Source organism: Tenrec ecaudatus, chromosome 4 (genome assembly GCF_050624435.1).
Source record: "Tenrec ecaudatus isolate mTenEca1 chromosome 4, mTenEca1.hap1, whole genome shotgun sequence".
NCBI lineage: Eukaryota > Metazoa > Chordata > Mammalia > Afrosoricida > Tenrecidae > Tenrec > Tenrec ecaudatus.
This window is the reverse complement of record NC_134533.1, coordinates 200340084-200356673: the sequence shown is the minus strand read 5'-3', so window position 1 is coordinate 200356673 and position 16590 is coordinate 200340084. Positions and strand designations below refer to the sequence as shown.

Here is a 16590-nt window from a genome sequence, read left to right as displayed (position 1 = left end):
TGTTTATTATCCCAAGTCCGCTTTATTTTTCATGACAAGTAGGTACACGGGACTCAATACTCTGAATTTTGACTTTCCTATCCTTGTCCCATCAGCCTTCCTTCAAAAGCCCCTTCTTTCAACAGAGAATGTATCTTGATATTATTTACTTAAACGTTCTTCTGTTGACAACAGTTATAGGGAATGCCTGCTAATTATTGTGACCTCATAATTAACGTCTTAAGGAATGGCCTTAACCCACCTTTTTGCTCCAGTAGCTATTCTTATGGTCACACCCACGTCTTACTATCTCTTGGGAGTATACTGTACCTCTGAAATATTACCCTGACCGTCATTTTCAATTCTTCCTCCTTACCCACTTACCTAACCTCTCTTCTTCTCAAACTTCTTAACCTTGGCAGTTCCTTCAATTCTCTCAATCCTGTGTCTCCTGTTCTTGTCCCTCCATTTTCCTACCTTCTACATGGCTGTAGGATAGCTTAAAGCCATCAGCAGTAGAATAGTTGCTGGTGAGCCCCATTATAAATTGATCGCACCCAACACCGAGTGGCACCCTTGAAGGTTACAGTCTGTATTTGTTTCCTTTTTTACTCTTCATGTTTGAATTTTCTTTTGCCCTTTGTGATACCTCCAACTCTCAGTTAATGATGTTAGACAAAAAAATGAGGCCCTAAAGCATGTATTTGCTTTATTTTGAAATTTTATCTTTTTTTCATCTTTTGTAATCACTCCTCAGTAGGTTTTAATGATTTCTTTTTCTGTGGTCTATTTATCTTGTTTGCTTACCAGCTCTGTTTCTGATGTAGGGTGAAGTATGTGCTCCTGTATGAAGCAAAGTGTTTTGGGAGAATGTTCAATCTCATTCATGTATTAGCCATCTATTTTATAATGGGGAAATTTTGATATTTTCTTCTGAGTAATCCAATGTTTGTGTTGTGCTTGTATTCTTTTTATTTATTTATTTTTAATTTTTTATTTTTATAACTGTATAAATGTGATCTAAATGGGTCCACCACTAAGGTATTCTTTTTATTATAGACATGCTATACTTGAACTCTGAGAAATATCTTGCCATCTCTGAATTCTGAAATGAACTTTCACCTCACAAATTAACAAACATGAATGATAGTTAACTCTGAATGGTTGGACATCTGGCACATTTTATGTTCTTCAAAATTTTGACATAGAAAAATTTTGTAAAAATATTTTACATTACTAATTTAAACCAAATCTAATATGCCACAGGCTAAAAGAGTACTATGAATTTATGAAACAGTAAAAAAGGGACAAAAAGATCAATTAAATTATGCCATTGATAGCACATTATGCACTTATTTATGAAGTACTTTATTTTCCAATGTACATCATAAAAATAGTGCAGTGTCATGGTCCTAAGATTTCATCTGTTAGTTAGTGGTATCAGAGAAGAATGTGTTTAACATTGGCACTACTTCAGCTCTCACCCACCATGTATTGCCAACTTGTTTCCCTATGTGCTGACCACAAGCTCTGTTGAGTAGATGGCATTATGACAGAATCAGGCCTGTTTGGGAAAGGGCTTTTGTATATTTGATTTCAGGGGCATTTGCAATAGATTGTTGTACTCCATTATTGACACATAGCCTACAGATTAAAAAAATGAAGGGACTTCAAAAAGCTTGTGGAAAATTCCATTATCTTTTAATTCCAAATATAGCTTAAGGCCCTTTTATGTCTTCCCTTTCTCCAGGCACATGGTTTCGCAGCATGTCATAGTTCACTGGTTGGCTTTTTATAATTCACCAGACTTTGAGTTTGTTTTTTCAGGATGCTGTGTGGTTGATTACCTTTGTTGACCAAAAACAAACAAGAAACCCCCAGGGAGCTCTGAGAGCCACACACTGTGTTGCAAAGCAGTATGTATACTTGAGTTCAGCAAAGTAACTATTGAATGAATACCAAAAAAGAAAATTGAGAAACACTGATTCAGAAGATAAAACATGAGAAACGTGACTTAATAGAACTATTTATAGTTTCCTTAGCACTTATTCCTCTACATTTCAATCTCATGTCTTTGCCCAGGATCTCTTTGCAAACATTCTAAACTAATCTTTTATAGGAAAGTTTCCATGCTGTTCCAAAATTACCACTATACTGAGTTCCTTATCTTACTCTTTGTATTTTGGTAATTTACAGGAATGGCTGTGTAGTGGTTATGCATTGACCTGCAATCCTCAAGGTCCGCGGCCAACCCTTGGGAGAAAGAAGGGCCCTGTAAATGCTGGAAACTCTGGGGGGCAGTTACCTTCACCTAAAGAGTCACTATGAGTCAGCATGAACTGAATGACAGTGTGTGTTGTTTTGAGTAAGCCTTTGAAGACCAGGACGTCTGCCTGTATTCACGTTTGATTGCTAATACCCCACACAGAATATGGCATCATCTTCAGTAAATAGCCGGAGATTTAACAGGCTCTGAAAGTGTGGGCAGTCTATATTGAATATCCCTGTAGATAATAAAATGACAGCATTCCTTTCCATCGATACTAAGTGTTTATGATTTCTTTTTATTCCTTTGCATGCTTTCTTGGCTGAATGGCAATAGAGAAGAAGAAAATGAGGTAAGTGTAATTTAATTACTTATTGAGTATAGAATTGACCTGAGTTTTTGAGATTGTGCAAAAGCTGAAAGCATTCAAAATATAACTTTGCGAAATAAATATTTCTTTGCTAAATTTTGGTTTTGGACCTACAATAACTTAGTCCAGTGAGGGATGTTATCTGATCTCAAGAAATGATTTTTCAATATTGAGCTTTAAGAGCTATAAGAAAGGTAGAGGAAGGTGGCAACTCTAGGGGACATTTACCTGTTTTTAAAAATTGATCTATGTAAGATTTCATTTGATAAGTAGATTCTATTAAAGTATTTGAAAATGACTATTTCATTAATAACTTGTGAAACCACTTTATTAAAGTTGATAAAAGCACATCAGTTAGAAAGTCTTACTGATGGTACCTGTATACTGTCTTAAACTTAGCCTTGAATTTGTGACTGTTGTTTTCTCTTCACCTAGACTATGCCTTTAACTTTTAAAGCCTTTGGTGGCTTGACAAATAATGGAAGACATGGTTTTCTTCACAGATACCTGTTGCTTTTTGCAAACTTGCTTTATGCCATTTCACTTTTAGAAAAGACTTAAATTAGTATTGTTTTTGCTAACCTAAATAAATCCAAAGAGGATTTCGTTTTTACCACCTTACCCTTCGCCAAAAAAAGGAGGCAAAACTGGTGTTTGGCATTTATTTGGTAGCAAGCTATTAAGAGACACTTTGAACTGTGAGTGGTGTTTGTCAAGTTCCTCCCCCAGGAACTACACCCAACATCAACCTGCCATAGCGCTGAACTCCAATTGTGAACAATACATGTTAGTGTTAAAAAGGGTTCTGTAATACTACCAGCAGAACCTAGGTTTGGGCCCAAGCAAAGATAGTAGCAGTATATACCAGGGGGAAATGCTTTTTAGGAAGGCAGAAGGCCTGGTCTTCACTTGGTTACCTTCTCAGTAAAATGAATGAGATGGGAAGCTCTTCTATACCTATATTGTCTGGGTGCTTGTTTTAAAAACAAAAATACAACAGCATAACACTTAATGAATTGGAATTGCTTGAAATTTGGATCACAGATTGAGATTTCTATTAAGCACCCAGTGATTTTGTGTAATGCCAGTGAATCACTGATGTTTAATTCTGATTCTGCCCTCCCCCAACATAAGAATAAGCTATTACCAGTATTGTGATGCTATTTTTTGTTTGAATCAATCAATGCACATTAGTGTTTTTCTTATTAAAAATTTTACCTAGAAAACAGTTGATAAAACTGGATAAAATTCTTTAAGAGAACATAGTAATGGAAAAATACTGACACTGTTGAAAGTGAGGGTGGGTTCTTAAGGGTTTATATAATATTATGTACTTAGGAGAAATATGTTATTTTCAAACTATGATGCAACCATTTGAAAGTATTTTTTTGTTGTACTCACGGTTTTGTTCATTTATAGGCAAAGATTGAAAATGTACAGAAAACAGGTTTCATCAAAGGACCAATTTTCAAAGGTGTTGCTTCTAGTCGGTTTCTGCCCAAAGGCACCAAGACAAAAGTTAATTTGGAGGAACAGGGACGACAGAAGGTGTCATTCAGCTTCAGCCTTACAAAGAAAACTTTACAGAACCGATTTCTGGCGGCGCTTGGAAACGAAAAGCAAAATGAAACTCCAAATGCCCCAGCTGTACCTCTTCAACCAGACTCTGCCCCTAAAATTAAAGTGGACATTGGAGATACTTTATCTACTACAGAAGAATCTTCCCCACCAAAATCAAGGGTGGAATTGGGAAAAATCCATTTCAAGAAACATCTACTTCATGTAACATCTAGGCCATTGCTGCCTACTACCACAGCAGTAACATCTCCACCTCTTCCCATAGTACCGTTACCAGCAGTTATAGCAGAATCAACAACTGTAGATTCACCACCGCCATCTCCACCTCCACCTCCACCACCTCCACCTCCCCAGGCCACACTACCCTCACCACCAGCACCAATAACCGAGCCAGTGGTTTTGCCACACACATCAATAACAGTTGTGATGACAGCACCAGTGCCCTCACCCATGGATGTAGCAGTTAGATCCTTGAAAGAACCATCATTAATGGTTGTACCAGAATCTTCAGAAGTGGACACTAAGCAGGACACTATATCTAATAGTTTAGAAGAACATGTAACTCAAAATTTGAATGAGCAAGCAGATAGTCCCTCACAAAAAGAAGATTCCCATATTGGGAAGGAAGAAGAAATTCCAGATAGTTCTAAAAGTAGTCTGGGCTGTAAAAAAACAGGCTCTAAGAAGAAATCTTCACAATCTGAAGGCACCTTTCTTGGTTCAGAGTCTGATGAAGATTCTGTACGGACTTCTTCAAGTCAGAGGTCACATGATTTGAAAATTGCAGCGACCATCGAAAAGGAAAGAGATTCAAAAAAGAGTTTCGCACCTTTAAAAAATGAAGATTTAGGGAAATCGTCACGATCTAAAACAGAGAGAGATGATAAACATTTCAGCTACTCAAAGCTTGAAAGAGATTCTCGGTATCTATCTTCCCGATGTCGATCAGAAAGAGAGCGACGGCGGAGCAGGTCTCGATCTAGATCTGACAGAGGCTCTAGAACTAGTTTACCTTATTCTCGGTCAGAACGATCTCATTATTATGACTCTGATCGTCGCTACCATAGGAGTTCACCTTACCGAGAGAGGACACGCTATTCTCGAGCACGTACTGATAGCAGGACCCGAGAGAGTTCTGACTCAGAAGATGAGTATAAGAAGACCTACTCAAGACGCACCTCATCGCATTCCTCCTCATACAGAGACCTACGGACATCGTCCTATTCTAAATCTGATCGGGATTGCAAAACTGAATCGTCTTACACAGAGACAGAGAAAAGGGGAAAGTATTCTTCAAAACTAGACAGAGAATCCAAAAGGACTTCAGAAAATGAAGTAATGAAAAGGTGTTGCACTCCCCCGAGTGATCTGGGATTCCGACGGGGGTCATCCTATTCTAAACATGAGAGCAATGCTTCGCATTGTAAATCTACTCCTTCAAAATCTACATCGAAGTCTGATAAATTTAAAAATGTATTCTGTTGTACAGAATTCAATGAGGAAATCAAACAGTCTCATTCTTTTGGTTCAAAAGGTAGTGAATTAAGAATGATTAATAAAATACCTGAAAGAGAAAAGACTGTGTGTCTATCACCATCAAATCAATTAAATGATTCGCCTACTTTTAAAAAGCTAGATGAGTCATTTATTATTAAGTCTGAATTTATAGGACATGATAGCCATGAAAGTATTAAGGAATTGGACTCTCTTTCTAAAGGGAAGCATGATCAATTAAGAACTTACTGTCCCATAGAATTAAATATAAATGGATCTCCTGGAGCAGAATCTGATTTGGCAACATTTTGCACTTCTAAAACTGAGACTGTTTTAGTGTCTTCTGATGATAGTGTGGCTGGATCCGAGGCATCCCCTTTGATGAAAACCTGTATGCTTTCATCAAATGGATTTCAGAATATTAGTAGATGCAAAGAAAAAGACTTGGATGCTACTTACATGCATCAAAGTAAGTCAGAAAGCCCTTTTAGAGAAACAGAACCTCCAGTGTCACCACACCCAGATAACCTTCTGACATTGCCAGGTATGGGAACAGATTATTCTAAAGCAGTTAAGGAACCAGTTTCTTGCTACAGAACCAAAGATTCAGATATATACTGTACTTCAAATGACAGCAACCCTTCCTTGTGTCATTCTGAAATGGAAAATATTGAAACTTCAGTTATGAAAATTTCTTCCAATAGCTTTATGAATATTCATTTGGAATCAACAGTTATAAGTGATAATAGAAATATGACAGATCAAACTGCAAAGTTTGCTTGTGAAGAATATAAGCAGAGTGTTGGTAGCACTAGTTCAGTTTCTGTTAATCATATCGCTGATTTATGTCAGCCTGTAGGAAGTTCAGAGATTGCCTCATCTCTTCAGAGTCTTTCATCAGGAATAAAAGTGGACACTTTAACTCTGTTACAATATGGAGAGAACACTTCTCCTGTTTTGGATGCTATGCTGATAACTAAAAAAAGCACAGAGTTTTTAAAACATGCAGGGGAAGAAACAAGAGAAGAAGTAAATAGAGACTTCCCTGACTCAAGAAGAGGATTTTCTTCCTGGGAAAACAGGCATAATAATGGGCTATCTGGGAAATGTTTGCAAGAGGTTCAAGAAGGGAGTTCCACATTGCCTGATAGAAGACCAGAAATCTCCCCAGATGAAGGAGAAAGAGGACACGTTCATACTTCTGATGATTCGGAAGCTGTATTTTCTTCTTGCAATTTGAATTTAGCCATGGGAAGCAATGATGATGTAACGTATACTTTAAAATGTGACAGTAGTGGCCATGCCCCAGGAATTGTGTCTTCTCTCCATGAAGATTCTTCTGGTTCCTCTGCAAGTTCAAGTGATGACAGTGATTCAGAGGACACCGACTCTGATGATAGCAGTATGCCAAGAAACCGTCTCCAGTCGGTTGTGGTTGTGCCAAAGAACTCTACTTTGCCTATGGAAGAAACAAGTCCTTCTTCTTCTCGGAGCAGTCAAAGTTATAGACACTATTCCGACCACTGGGAAGATGAGAGGCCCGAATCAAGGAGACATTCATATGAGGAAAAATTTGGGATGACAGCAAGTAAAACTTCTCAAATAGAGAAGTTCTTTCCTCATAAAGGAGCAGAGAAGAACCCAGAAAGTTCTTTTATGCAGTCTAACAGAAAAAAAATGGATAATCACTTGCTTGAAATGGCTCACCCTCAGAGTGATGGGGTTGATAGTACAAGTCATCCAGATGTGAAATCTGACCACCTAAGTCACCCAGGTTCAGAGGAAACAATAAAAGTCAAAATAACATCAAGGCAGCAAGAGGAGCTGTCAATTTATTCTGATGATTTTGAAGATGTCCCAAGTAAGTCCCAGCAACAGACCACTTTTCCTACCAGGCCAGATAGACTGGGGAAAATGGACTTGAGCTTTTCTTCCCCTTGTGAGATCTCTCGAGTGGAGAGCTTTCACTCCTCAGAAGCGCTTAGAAACATAGGGTGGGACTTCACTCAATCAGAAAAGCCCACTACCACATATCAGCAGCCTGACAGCAGCTATGGAGCTTGCGGTGGACACAAGTATCTGCAAAGTACAGAACAGTACGGCGGGACACGCAGTCACTGGCAAGGCAATGGCTACTGGGATCCAAGGTCGGCAGGCAGACCTGGCACTGGAGTTGTGTATGACCGGATTCAAGGACAGGTACCAGATTCTCTAACAGATGACCGCGAAGAGGAGGAGAATTGGGATCAACATGGCGGATCTCACTTTTCAAGTCAGTCAAGCAAATTTTTTCTGTCCATTCAGCAGAAGGACAGGGGTTCAGTGCAAGCACCTGAAATAAGCAGCAATTCCATTAAGGACTCTTTAACAGTGAATGAAAAGAAAGATCTTACAAAAGGCCTAGAAAGAAATGACATGAAAGACAGAGGGCCTCTGAAAAAAAGGAGGCAGGAGCTGGAGAGTGATTCTGAAAGTGAGGCTGAGCTTCAGGACAGAAAGAAAGTTAGAGTGGAAGTAGAACCGGGAGAGGCAGCAGCACCTCCAGGCTCTGCACTGTTTGGACCTTCATGTGTCATGGATGACTTCAGGGACCCCCAGCGATGGAAGGAGTGTGCCAAGCAGGGAAAGATGCCATGTTATTTTGATCTTATTGAAGAAAATGTTTATTTGACAGAAAGGTAAACCTAATTTAATACTTACTTGACAAATTTTAACCTATTTTTGAAAAAGTAACTTTTTGCACAGTTTAGACTATATAAAATGTAGTGTGATAAAATATAAGTTAAAAGCCATAATTGTTATTTATTTGTATGTTTATTTATTTAGATTTGTTGGCATGAGCTCCTCCACACCCCTCCTCCCCCAGTAAAGGGAATATCTGATTTTTACATTTCATTTATCTTTGATTCTAAAAGTGTAATTTAAGTCAATTTAATTTTTCTCTTAATTCCTTTTACGTGTGAAAGTGTGACAAACTGAAACAAAACTCCAACAAAACAGCCTACTCTTAGAAAAGGGAAAAGTGGTTAGGTTTGCTTTCCTCCCCTAAACCATTGTTTAAAAATTGTGCACAACAAAGTATCTTATGGAACTTTATAAAGCAGGAACTATACTAGCACATAATATCCTTATCTTTTTAGTAGCATATTGATAACAGATTAAACTTGGCCGTAGCATAATGGTTAGCCATAATTCTTTTACATGAAATTAAATGTAACTAAGAGTCAGGACTTCTCAGTTGACTTTAACTTTCACCTCTCTTTTAAAATAGCAATTTTAAATAAATATGTTGAATGCATCGCCCTCCTTTTTTTAAAAAACATTTTATTAGGGGCTCATACAACTCATCACAATCCATACATATACACACATCAATTGTATAAAGCACATTTGTACATTCTTTGCCCTAATTGTTTTCTTTTTTTTTTACATTTTATTAGGGCTCATACAACTCTTATCACAATCCACACATATACATACATCAATTGTATAAAGCACAATCCGTACATTCTTTGCCCTAATCACTCTCAAAGCATTTGCTCTCCACTTAAAGCCCTCTGCATCAGGTCCTCTTTTTTTTCCCCCTCCCTCGCCACTCCCTCCTCCCTCATGAGCCCTTGATAATCCACAGATTGTTATTTCGCCCTTCTTTTTAAACCTGTACAAAGGGATTTCAAAAAGTAGAAAAATTCCATTATCTTTTAGATCCATTTTCCAACTTTTTTCAGACTTTTTATGCTTCCTTGTTTTCTCTTATTTATCTATCTATGCTTTTTTGAAAACCTTGTCCATTTGAGAATCAATGTATGGTCATCTCTTAATGTTCACAATTTTTATTAAATAAAGAAATTGGCTATGTGTAAAAAGACTGGTTTAAATAATTAGGTTCCATTAGAAGCTTATCCCTTTTCTTTTTAAAATAACACAGAGAATATGCTATATTTATGGATATGTAGTTATAAATTAAGTTTGAATTCAAAAGATTGAATACACTTTAGAACTATTTGAGTAGTTTATGGAATTTACATAAACAAAACCAATCAAACTAACTCCAGGTTTATTCAGCAAAGAGATTAAGATTAAGGTGAATCTAAGACTGTGCTTATAATTTTGGTTGGTGAAAATGGGCCTTTTTGGGGTGGGAAATATATAGATACAATACTAGTATAAGTAAAGTGTAAATTATTTCCTTATGTTTAATGACAACAGACTTACCTGCAATAATCTCCCCTTTAGTCTTAATCTAACTTTCTGGAGCAATATGGGGGTGGGAGGGAAGCAAACAAACCATTGCTTCAAAATTATAGTTCTTTAAATACTAGTAAATAGATATTTTTTCTTCTTTTAGTTACCATTCTTCAGGCTGAGCATACCCACATGCTCATGAATGACTTTGTATGAGTCATCATTGTACCTACACTTAGTTGAAACTGTCACAACACACTTTATGAAACTGAAACTAGAGTGAACCATATGTTGAAGATTGAAGCAGTAGATTAGAGTTAGGAGATTAAGATAGCCACTTAGAGCAGCTGTACTCTTCACTGCTTGTTGAAGAGTGCATCGTAATTCTGTAAGCATTTTAAGAAGGAGATGTTAGTCTCCCATCTGTGCCTTTTTTTAAAAAACAGGTTTTACAAAAAGCTCAACAAATAGGCTAATAAATTGCTTTACTTTTTATTTTTTCCCCCTTTAGCTGTTCAATATTTTTTAATGTTGGGCTTCTGACTTCAAGGTCAGTAGTTCAAAATCACCAACTGCTCCTTGGGAGAACTATGAACCCCTTGACTCTGTAAAGAGTTCTTGTCTCCGAAACCCACCGAGACAGCTCTGTTCTGTACTTTGGGTTGCCGTGAGTCAAAAACTATTAAAATGACATTGGATTTAAAAAAAAAAAAACCAACAAAAACAGCTCAAGACAGTTTTTCACCAATCCCTTTCTCCTTAATCTTGTACCTTGACTATTCACTCATGAGAACTGATTCTGAAATGTAACTTTGATTACCAGGTTTACCCTAAGCTGGCTGTGACTAACATGTAGAATTTCTTAGATTCTGCATCTTACTTGACATGGGCTTAGGAATTAGGGCTGAGTTCCAAAATGATAGACTCAAGCTCTGCTAGGTGTAAGGGTGCCTGTCTCATTTTTTAAAAAAAATTGCAGTACAATTTTTAGTGTTTTCAGTCTCATGGATACTGATGATTTGATACATTTTCCTTTTGAATGGTTAACGTAGAAGATTAATGAAACTAAAAAAAAAGAAATCATGAAACTAATTGGATTTGGCACATATTTGATAATAGACATTATACTGTGGCCAGGAGAGTTATTTAACCATTTAAAACTAAAATTTTACTTACTAGAAAGAAGAATAAATCCCATCGGGATATCAAGCGAATGCAGTGTGAGTGTGCACCTCTTTCTAAAGATGAAAGAGCTCAAGGTGAAATAGCATGCGGGGAAGATTGTCTTAATCGCCTCCTTATGATTGAATGGTAAGTAATAAATTAGAATGTTTTACTTTGCTCAGTCTATTGAATTCTTTCTAACACTAAAAAGAACGATTAATGAAGAGGAAACCTTAGCCTTTCTCCTGTATATGAGTAATAATAACATTTGCAGATGTGTAGTAGAAAAACAGGTGTTTGTGTGGGCATACACATGAGAAGAGGAGACACAGCAGTTGCCCTCTACTCCTAACTTGGCATTACTGCCCAGAGCGTCTGCATTCCTATGAACGTTGCAGTCATCCTTTTGAAACAGCCTTGCTTCCATCATTTTATTCTCCCCTTAAAACTTTTAGTAGTCTTCTGTTGCTTTCAGGGTTTAGTTCAAAGAATGTTCAGAATCTTCTTTCTGCCTTTCTTTCCATCTTCATTCGCCTTTCTTACTAGTTATACTTAGTTTCGTTTCAGTCCCTTTTCCCTAGTAGGTTTTGTTTCCTGTTGGTGCACAGACTCTCCTTATCGACCCATATCCTTTCCATCTTTACAGTTTCTGCCTTAATCCCATTACCCCCTGAAAGGTTTCCTTGACTGCCTTTTAAAGTGAACCTGCCTTTTGAGCCCCCATAAAAATGTTTTTTACAGCTTGTAAAATTCAACAATGTATTGGAAATGATTGTATGACTTCAGTTGTAGTTTGAATCAGTACTAAAAGCTTTTGTATCTGCCAGCTTTGGAATGTGAGGGATCCAGTGAAAGTTTGATTTTTAATTTTTACTGTGTATGGTCCCTTGGAGAAGACCCATATTACTTTGTATTGCCTTTATTTTGCACAAGGTTTCTTAGAGTGGAATGTAAGGGAAGTGCTGGGATCGAAAATAAATGAGCTCTGCAGAGCTGTCAGGATTAGTAGGGGCTTATGGACAGTCTAGAAATGTGTTGTCGACATGCAGATTGGAGACAGGCCTTTCTTGTGGTGGCTGGATGATGATAGTATTGTGATTATGATCCTCAGACACTTGGTTCTGAGAATTCCTGTCATGATTAAAAGAGTGAAAGTGAGGAAGACTTATTTGGGGATTTACTGTACATATGTTCGTTATGCCATTAAAAAATAAAACCTAAACTCATTGCTATCGAGTCAATTTTGACTCAGAGTGACCTTAGAGGGCAGAATAGAACTGCTCCATAAGACTTCTAAGGCCCTAAATCTTTTTACCTGCGTAATGCCAGGAAGGGATAGAGCGTTATGTAGAACATTTTCCAAAGAACTTTGCAATTCTTTTGCTGCTTTGAAGACTTAATTTCCACTCATTTCTCATTTCAGTTCTTCAAGGTGTCCAAATGGCGATTATTGTTCTAACAGACGGTTTCAGAGAAAACAACATGCAGATGTGGAAGTCATACTCACAGAAAAGAAAGGTTGGGGTTTGAAGGCTGCCAGAGATCTACCTTCGTAAGTTTTTTGTTTCTATTACATTCATTTCAATTTTGTGTCATTGGACTTAGGTAGATAGCTTCTAGGAAAGCAATGCTTGTTGTGCAAAAATTAAGAATTTCAGGTGCTTTTTCTTAAAAGTTAGATATATACACAAATAACATGTTTATAGCTAAAATACATAAAAGAAATTAAGGAAGAAAATAAAACATTTGTTGGATCCTAATAATTAAGGCATATCTAACATGTGGATACACTTGGACGGTGAGTAGGGGGGAAGGAGAGGTATTAGTCTGCTTATTGTAAGGATTCAAAGCAGCCAGGAAATAGAATAATTTTTTTTTAATTTTGAAATAGAATAATTTAATGTCCTATAGCTTTTATTTTTCAAATATTAATATACATTGAGATTAAATTTTTGTTACATGAAATTAACCATTTTAAAGTGATGGCTCCAAAGTAAAACCCTAATCCATTCACATTAAGCAAAAGCAATTTCTCCCTATCCCCATCTTCACCTGCCATTTCTGCCAACAACCACTGTGTTCTGTCTTTGTGGGTTTATTATGCTGAATATTTAAATATGTGGCATTTTGTGTCTTCTTTAATTTAGAATAATGTTCTGGAGGTTCATCTACACCAGTATTTCTCAAAGTGGGTGATACTGCCCCCTTGGGAGAACTGAAGCTGCAGAAGCAAATACATATACAGGCTATATTATAAAAAGTGTTATCACCCGGGAGTGCACTAGTTATTTTTTTCCTTGAATAGGCCAAATGAGTGGGAGAACCTGTGGTCTGCATTATAGCATGTATGAATAATACATCTCTTTGTATGACTGACTAATATTCCACTGTATGTGTATATCACGTTTTGTTTTTTCATTCATTTGTTGATGAACATAAAGTCTTTTCTACCCTTTTGACTTTTATAACATTACTATGAAAATAGCTTTGCGTGCACTTTGAATTTCTTATTTTTAATTCTTTAAGGCGTATAATTAGGTGTAAAATGGTGGGATCACATAACATTCTACATATGACTGTTTTGAGGAGTTGCCAAACCATTTTCCATAGTGGCCAAACCAGATTGCATTTCCATGAGCACTATGTGAGAATTCCAATTTATTCACAACTTGCCAACATTTATTTTCTGTGTTCCCTCCTTTCCCCTAAATAGCTATGCTAATAGATGGGTTTTAATTTGCTTTTCCGTAATAAATAATGATGTTGAGGATCTATCCATGCATTTATTGGGCATTTTAATATTTTCTCTGTAGAATTGCCTGTTCGTGTTGTTCAGTTCCTTTTTTAATTGGATTGTATGTCTTTTTGTTGTTGAATTGTAAGAGTTCTTTATGTATTCTAAGGAGCACCAGTGATGGAGTGGTTATTCAAGGGTGGCAGTTTGAAACACACACACCCTCCCCCAGAGGCTCCATGGGAGAAAGATGGGGCTTTCCTCTCCTGTGAAGAGTTACAGTCTCAGAAACTCACAAGGGGGTTGCTATGAATCAGCATCAAGTTAATGGAAATGAATTTGGTTTTTTAGTATACGTATTCTCGACCCTTAATAAATTGATGAGTTGCATAGCACACATTTTCTATCATTTATTTTGCTCTTGTTCTTAATGCTTTTGGTGATATATATATAAAATTAGGGGCTCATACAACTCTTATCACAATCCATACATACATCAGTTGTGTAAAACGCATTTGTACATTGATTGCCCCCACCATTCTCAAAACATTTGCTCTCCACTTAAGCCCCTGGCATCAGGTCCTCATTTTTCTCCCCTCCCCCAGTTCCCCCCTCCATCATGAGCCCTTGATAATTTATAAATTATTATTTTGTCATATCTTGCCCTGTGCGACGTCCCCTTCACCCACTTTTCTGTTGTCCGTCCCCCAGGGAGGGGTAATATGTAGATTCTTATCGGTTCCTCCTTTCTACCCAACCTTCCCTCCACCCTCCCAGTATTGCCACTCTCAACACTGGTCCAGAAGGGATCATCTGCCCTAGATTCCCTGTGTTTTCAGTTCCTATCTGTACCAGTGTACATCCTCTGGTCTAGCTGGATTTGTAAGGTAGAATTGGGATCATGATAGTGGGGTGGGGGGCGGGATGGGTAAGAATCATTTAGGAACTAGAGGAAAGTTGTGTTTCATTATTGTTACACTGCACCCTGACTGGCTCGTTTCCTCCTAAGGGGATGTCCAATTGCCTACAGATGGACTTTGGGTCTCCACTCTGCACTCCCCCTCATTCACAATATGATTTTTTTGTTCTGATGATGCCTGATGGCTGCTCCCTTCAACACCTTGTGATCGCACAGACTGGTGTGTTTCTTCCTTGTGGGCTTTGTTGCTTCTGAGCTAGATGGCCACTTGTTTACCTTCGATCCTTTAAGACCCCAGATGCTATATCTTTTGATAGCCGGGCACCATCAGCTTTCTTCACCACATTTGTTTATGCACCCACTTTGTCTTCAGTGATTATGTCAGGAAGGTGAGCATCATGGAATGCCAATTTAATAGAACAAAGTATTCTTGCATTGAGGGAGTACTTGAGTGGAGAACCAATGTCTATCTGCTACCTTAATACTAAAACTATACATATATGTGCATAGGTCTATTTCTACATCCTCATATAAATATATTTACATATGTACATGCCTTTTTTTAGACCTTTATAAATGTCCTTTGCCTCCTACCTCTTTCCTCTATTTCCTTTTACTTTCCTTTTGTCCCACTAGCTTGTTCAGCCTTAATTAGGGTTTCAGTAATTTCTCTCGGCTACATTACCTTTGGTCACGCCTACCAGACCTCCTACACTCTCCTCACCACCGATCCGGATCACTTATTGTTCCCTTGTCCCTGGGTTTGTTCACACCACTACCTTTTCCTCCACCTCCCCCTCTCCCATGTCCTTCCGGAACTGTCAGTCCCATTGTTTTCTCCTCCAGATTGTTCTCATCCAGCCTATCTTATTTAGACAGACCTGCAGAGATAATAACATGCACAAAAACAAGACAGAGCAAAACCAAGCAGCAAAATAAAACAAAACAACAATAGCAACACGAACAAGCCAATGACAAAAGACAAAGCAACACACAGCAACAAGAAAGAAAAGCATGTTGTTAGTTCACGGACTGTTTGTTGGCCTTTAGGAGTGTTTTCCGATGGAGTCTGATGGGGCGCCAAGCCCTGGCCCCAAAGCCTATTTTTGGTGTTCCTTGGTGACTTCATTGCTCTGTTCCCTTGCTGTTCTCTTCCACACCCTTAGTGTTTTGCCTCGGAGTGGTGGGGTCATATCGGGTGGTGGTGTCATGAATATTAGCTCTTATTTTCCTTCATTGTTGAAAATAGGCTTGAAGCATTTTCTTTATATATTGTTCAAGAGTTTTATAATTTTCACGCTTACACTTAGTTTGTTGATAGTTTTGAGGTAATTTTTATATACCTTCTGAGGTGTTGTGGTCTAATTTCTTTTATGATTGGCTATCCAGTTATTTTCAGCACCATGTGGTGAAGAGACTCATCTTCTTTCAATCAGTGATCTTGGCATCTTTGTCAAAGAATCATTTGGTTCTATGAGTTTATTGTCTATTGTCTTAGTTCTGTTGATTGGTCTTATACCTTTATCATACTGGTTTTGTGATTATTTTGCGGTAAGAAATTAGAAGTGTGAGACCACCAACTTTGTTATTTTTTTCAAGACTGTTTTGACTATTGGGGCTTCCCCACTCAATAATTGTCTGTATCATAATTGTGGATGTTATACAAAGTGTGAGTTGTTATTACATTTATATTTTATGTGCGGCATTACATTTAATCCATAAAGCAACATGTGATATAAGAAATGGCATTTTTCTTCTTCTCCAGTTTGGGGACTAAGCCCAGAAGTGGAAAGCCAACACTTTAGGACTTTAAATCATGTGGTCATTCTGCAGTATCACATATAAGATGTTATTTGACTTTTCAGGATTGCCCATGAATAATCAAGTTTTGATTATTGAAG

The 16590-nt window shown here is 37.5% G+C and overlaps 1 protein-coding gene across 2 annotated transcripts in view; it reads left to right on the top strand.

The window, feature by feature from the left end:
- Positions 1–16590, top strand: part of SETD2 (SET domain containing 2, histone lysine methyltransferase) — a 121222-nt gene that overhangs the window by 30600 nt on the left and 74032 nt on the right. For both annotated transcript variants that reach the window (XM_075547238.1, XM_075547237.1), the window contains exons 2-5: positions 2582–2597; positions 4035–8365; positions 11052–11183; positions 12460–12588. In XM_075547238.1, coding sequence (XP_075403353.1) covers positions 2582–2597; positions 4035–8365; positions 11052–11183; positions 12460–12588 — 4608 coding nt within the window. The remainder of the gene's footprint in view (positions 1–2581; positions 2598–4034; positions 8366–11051; positions 11184–12459; positions 12589–16590) is intronic.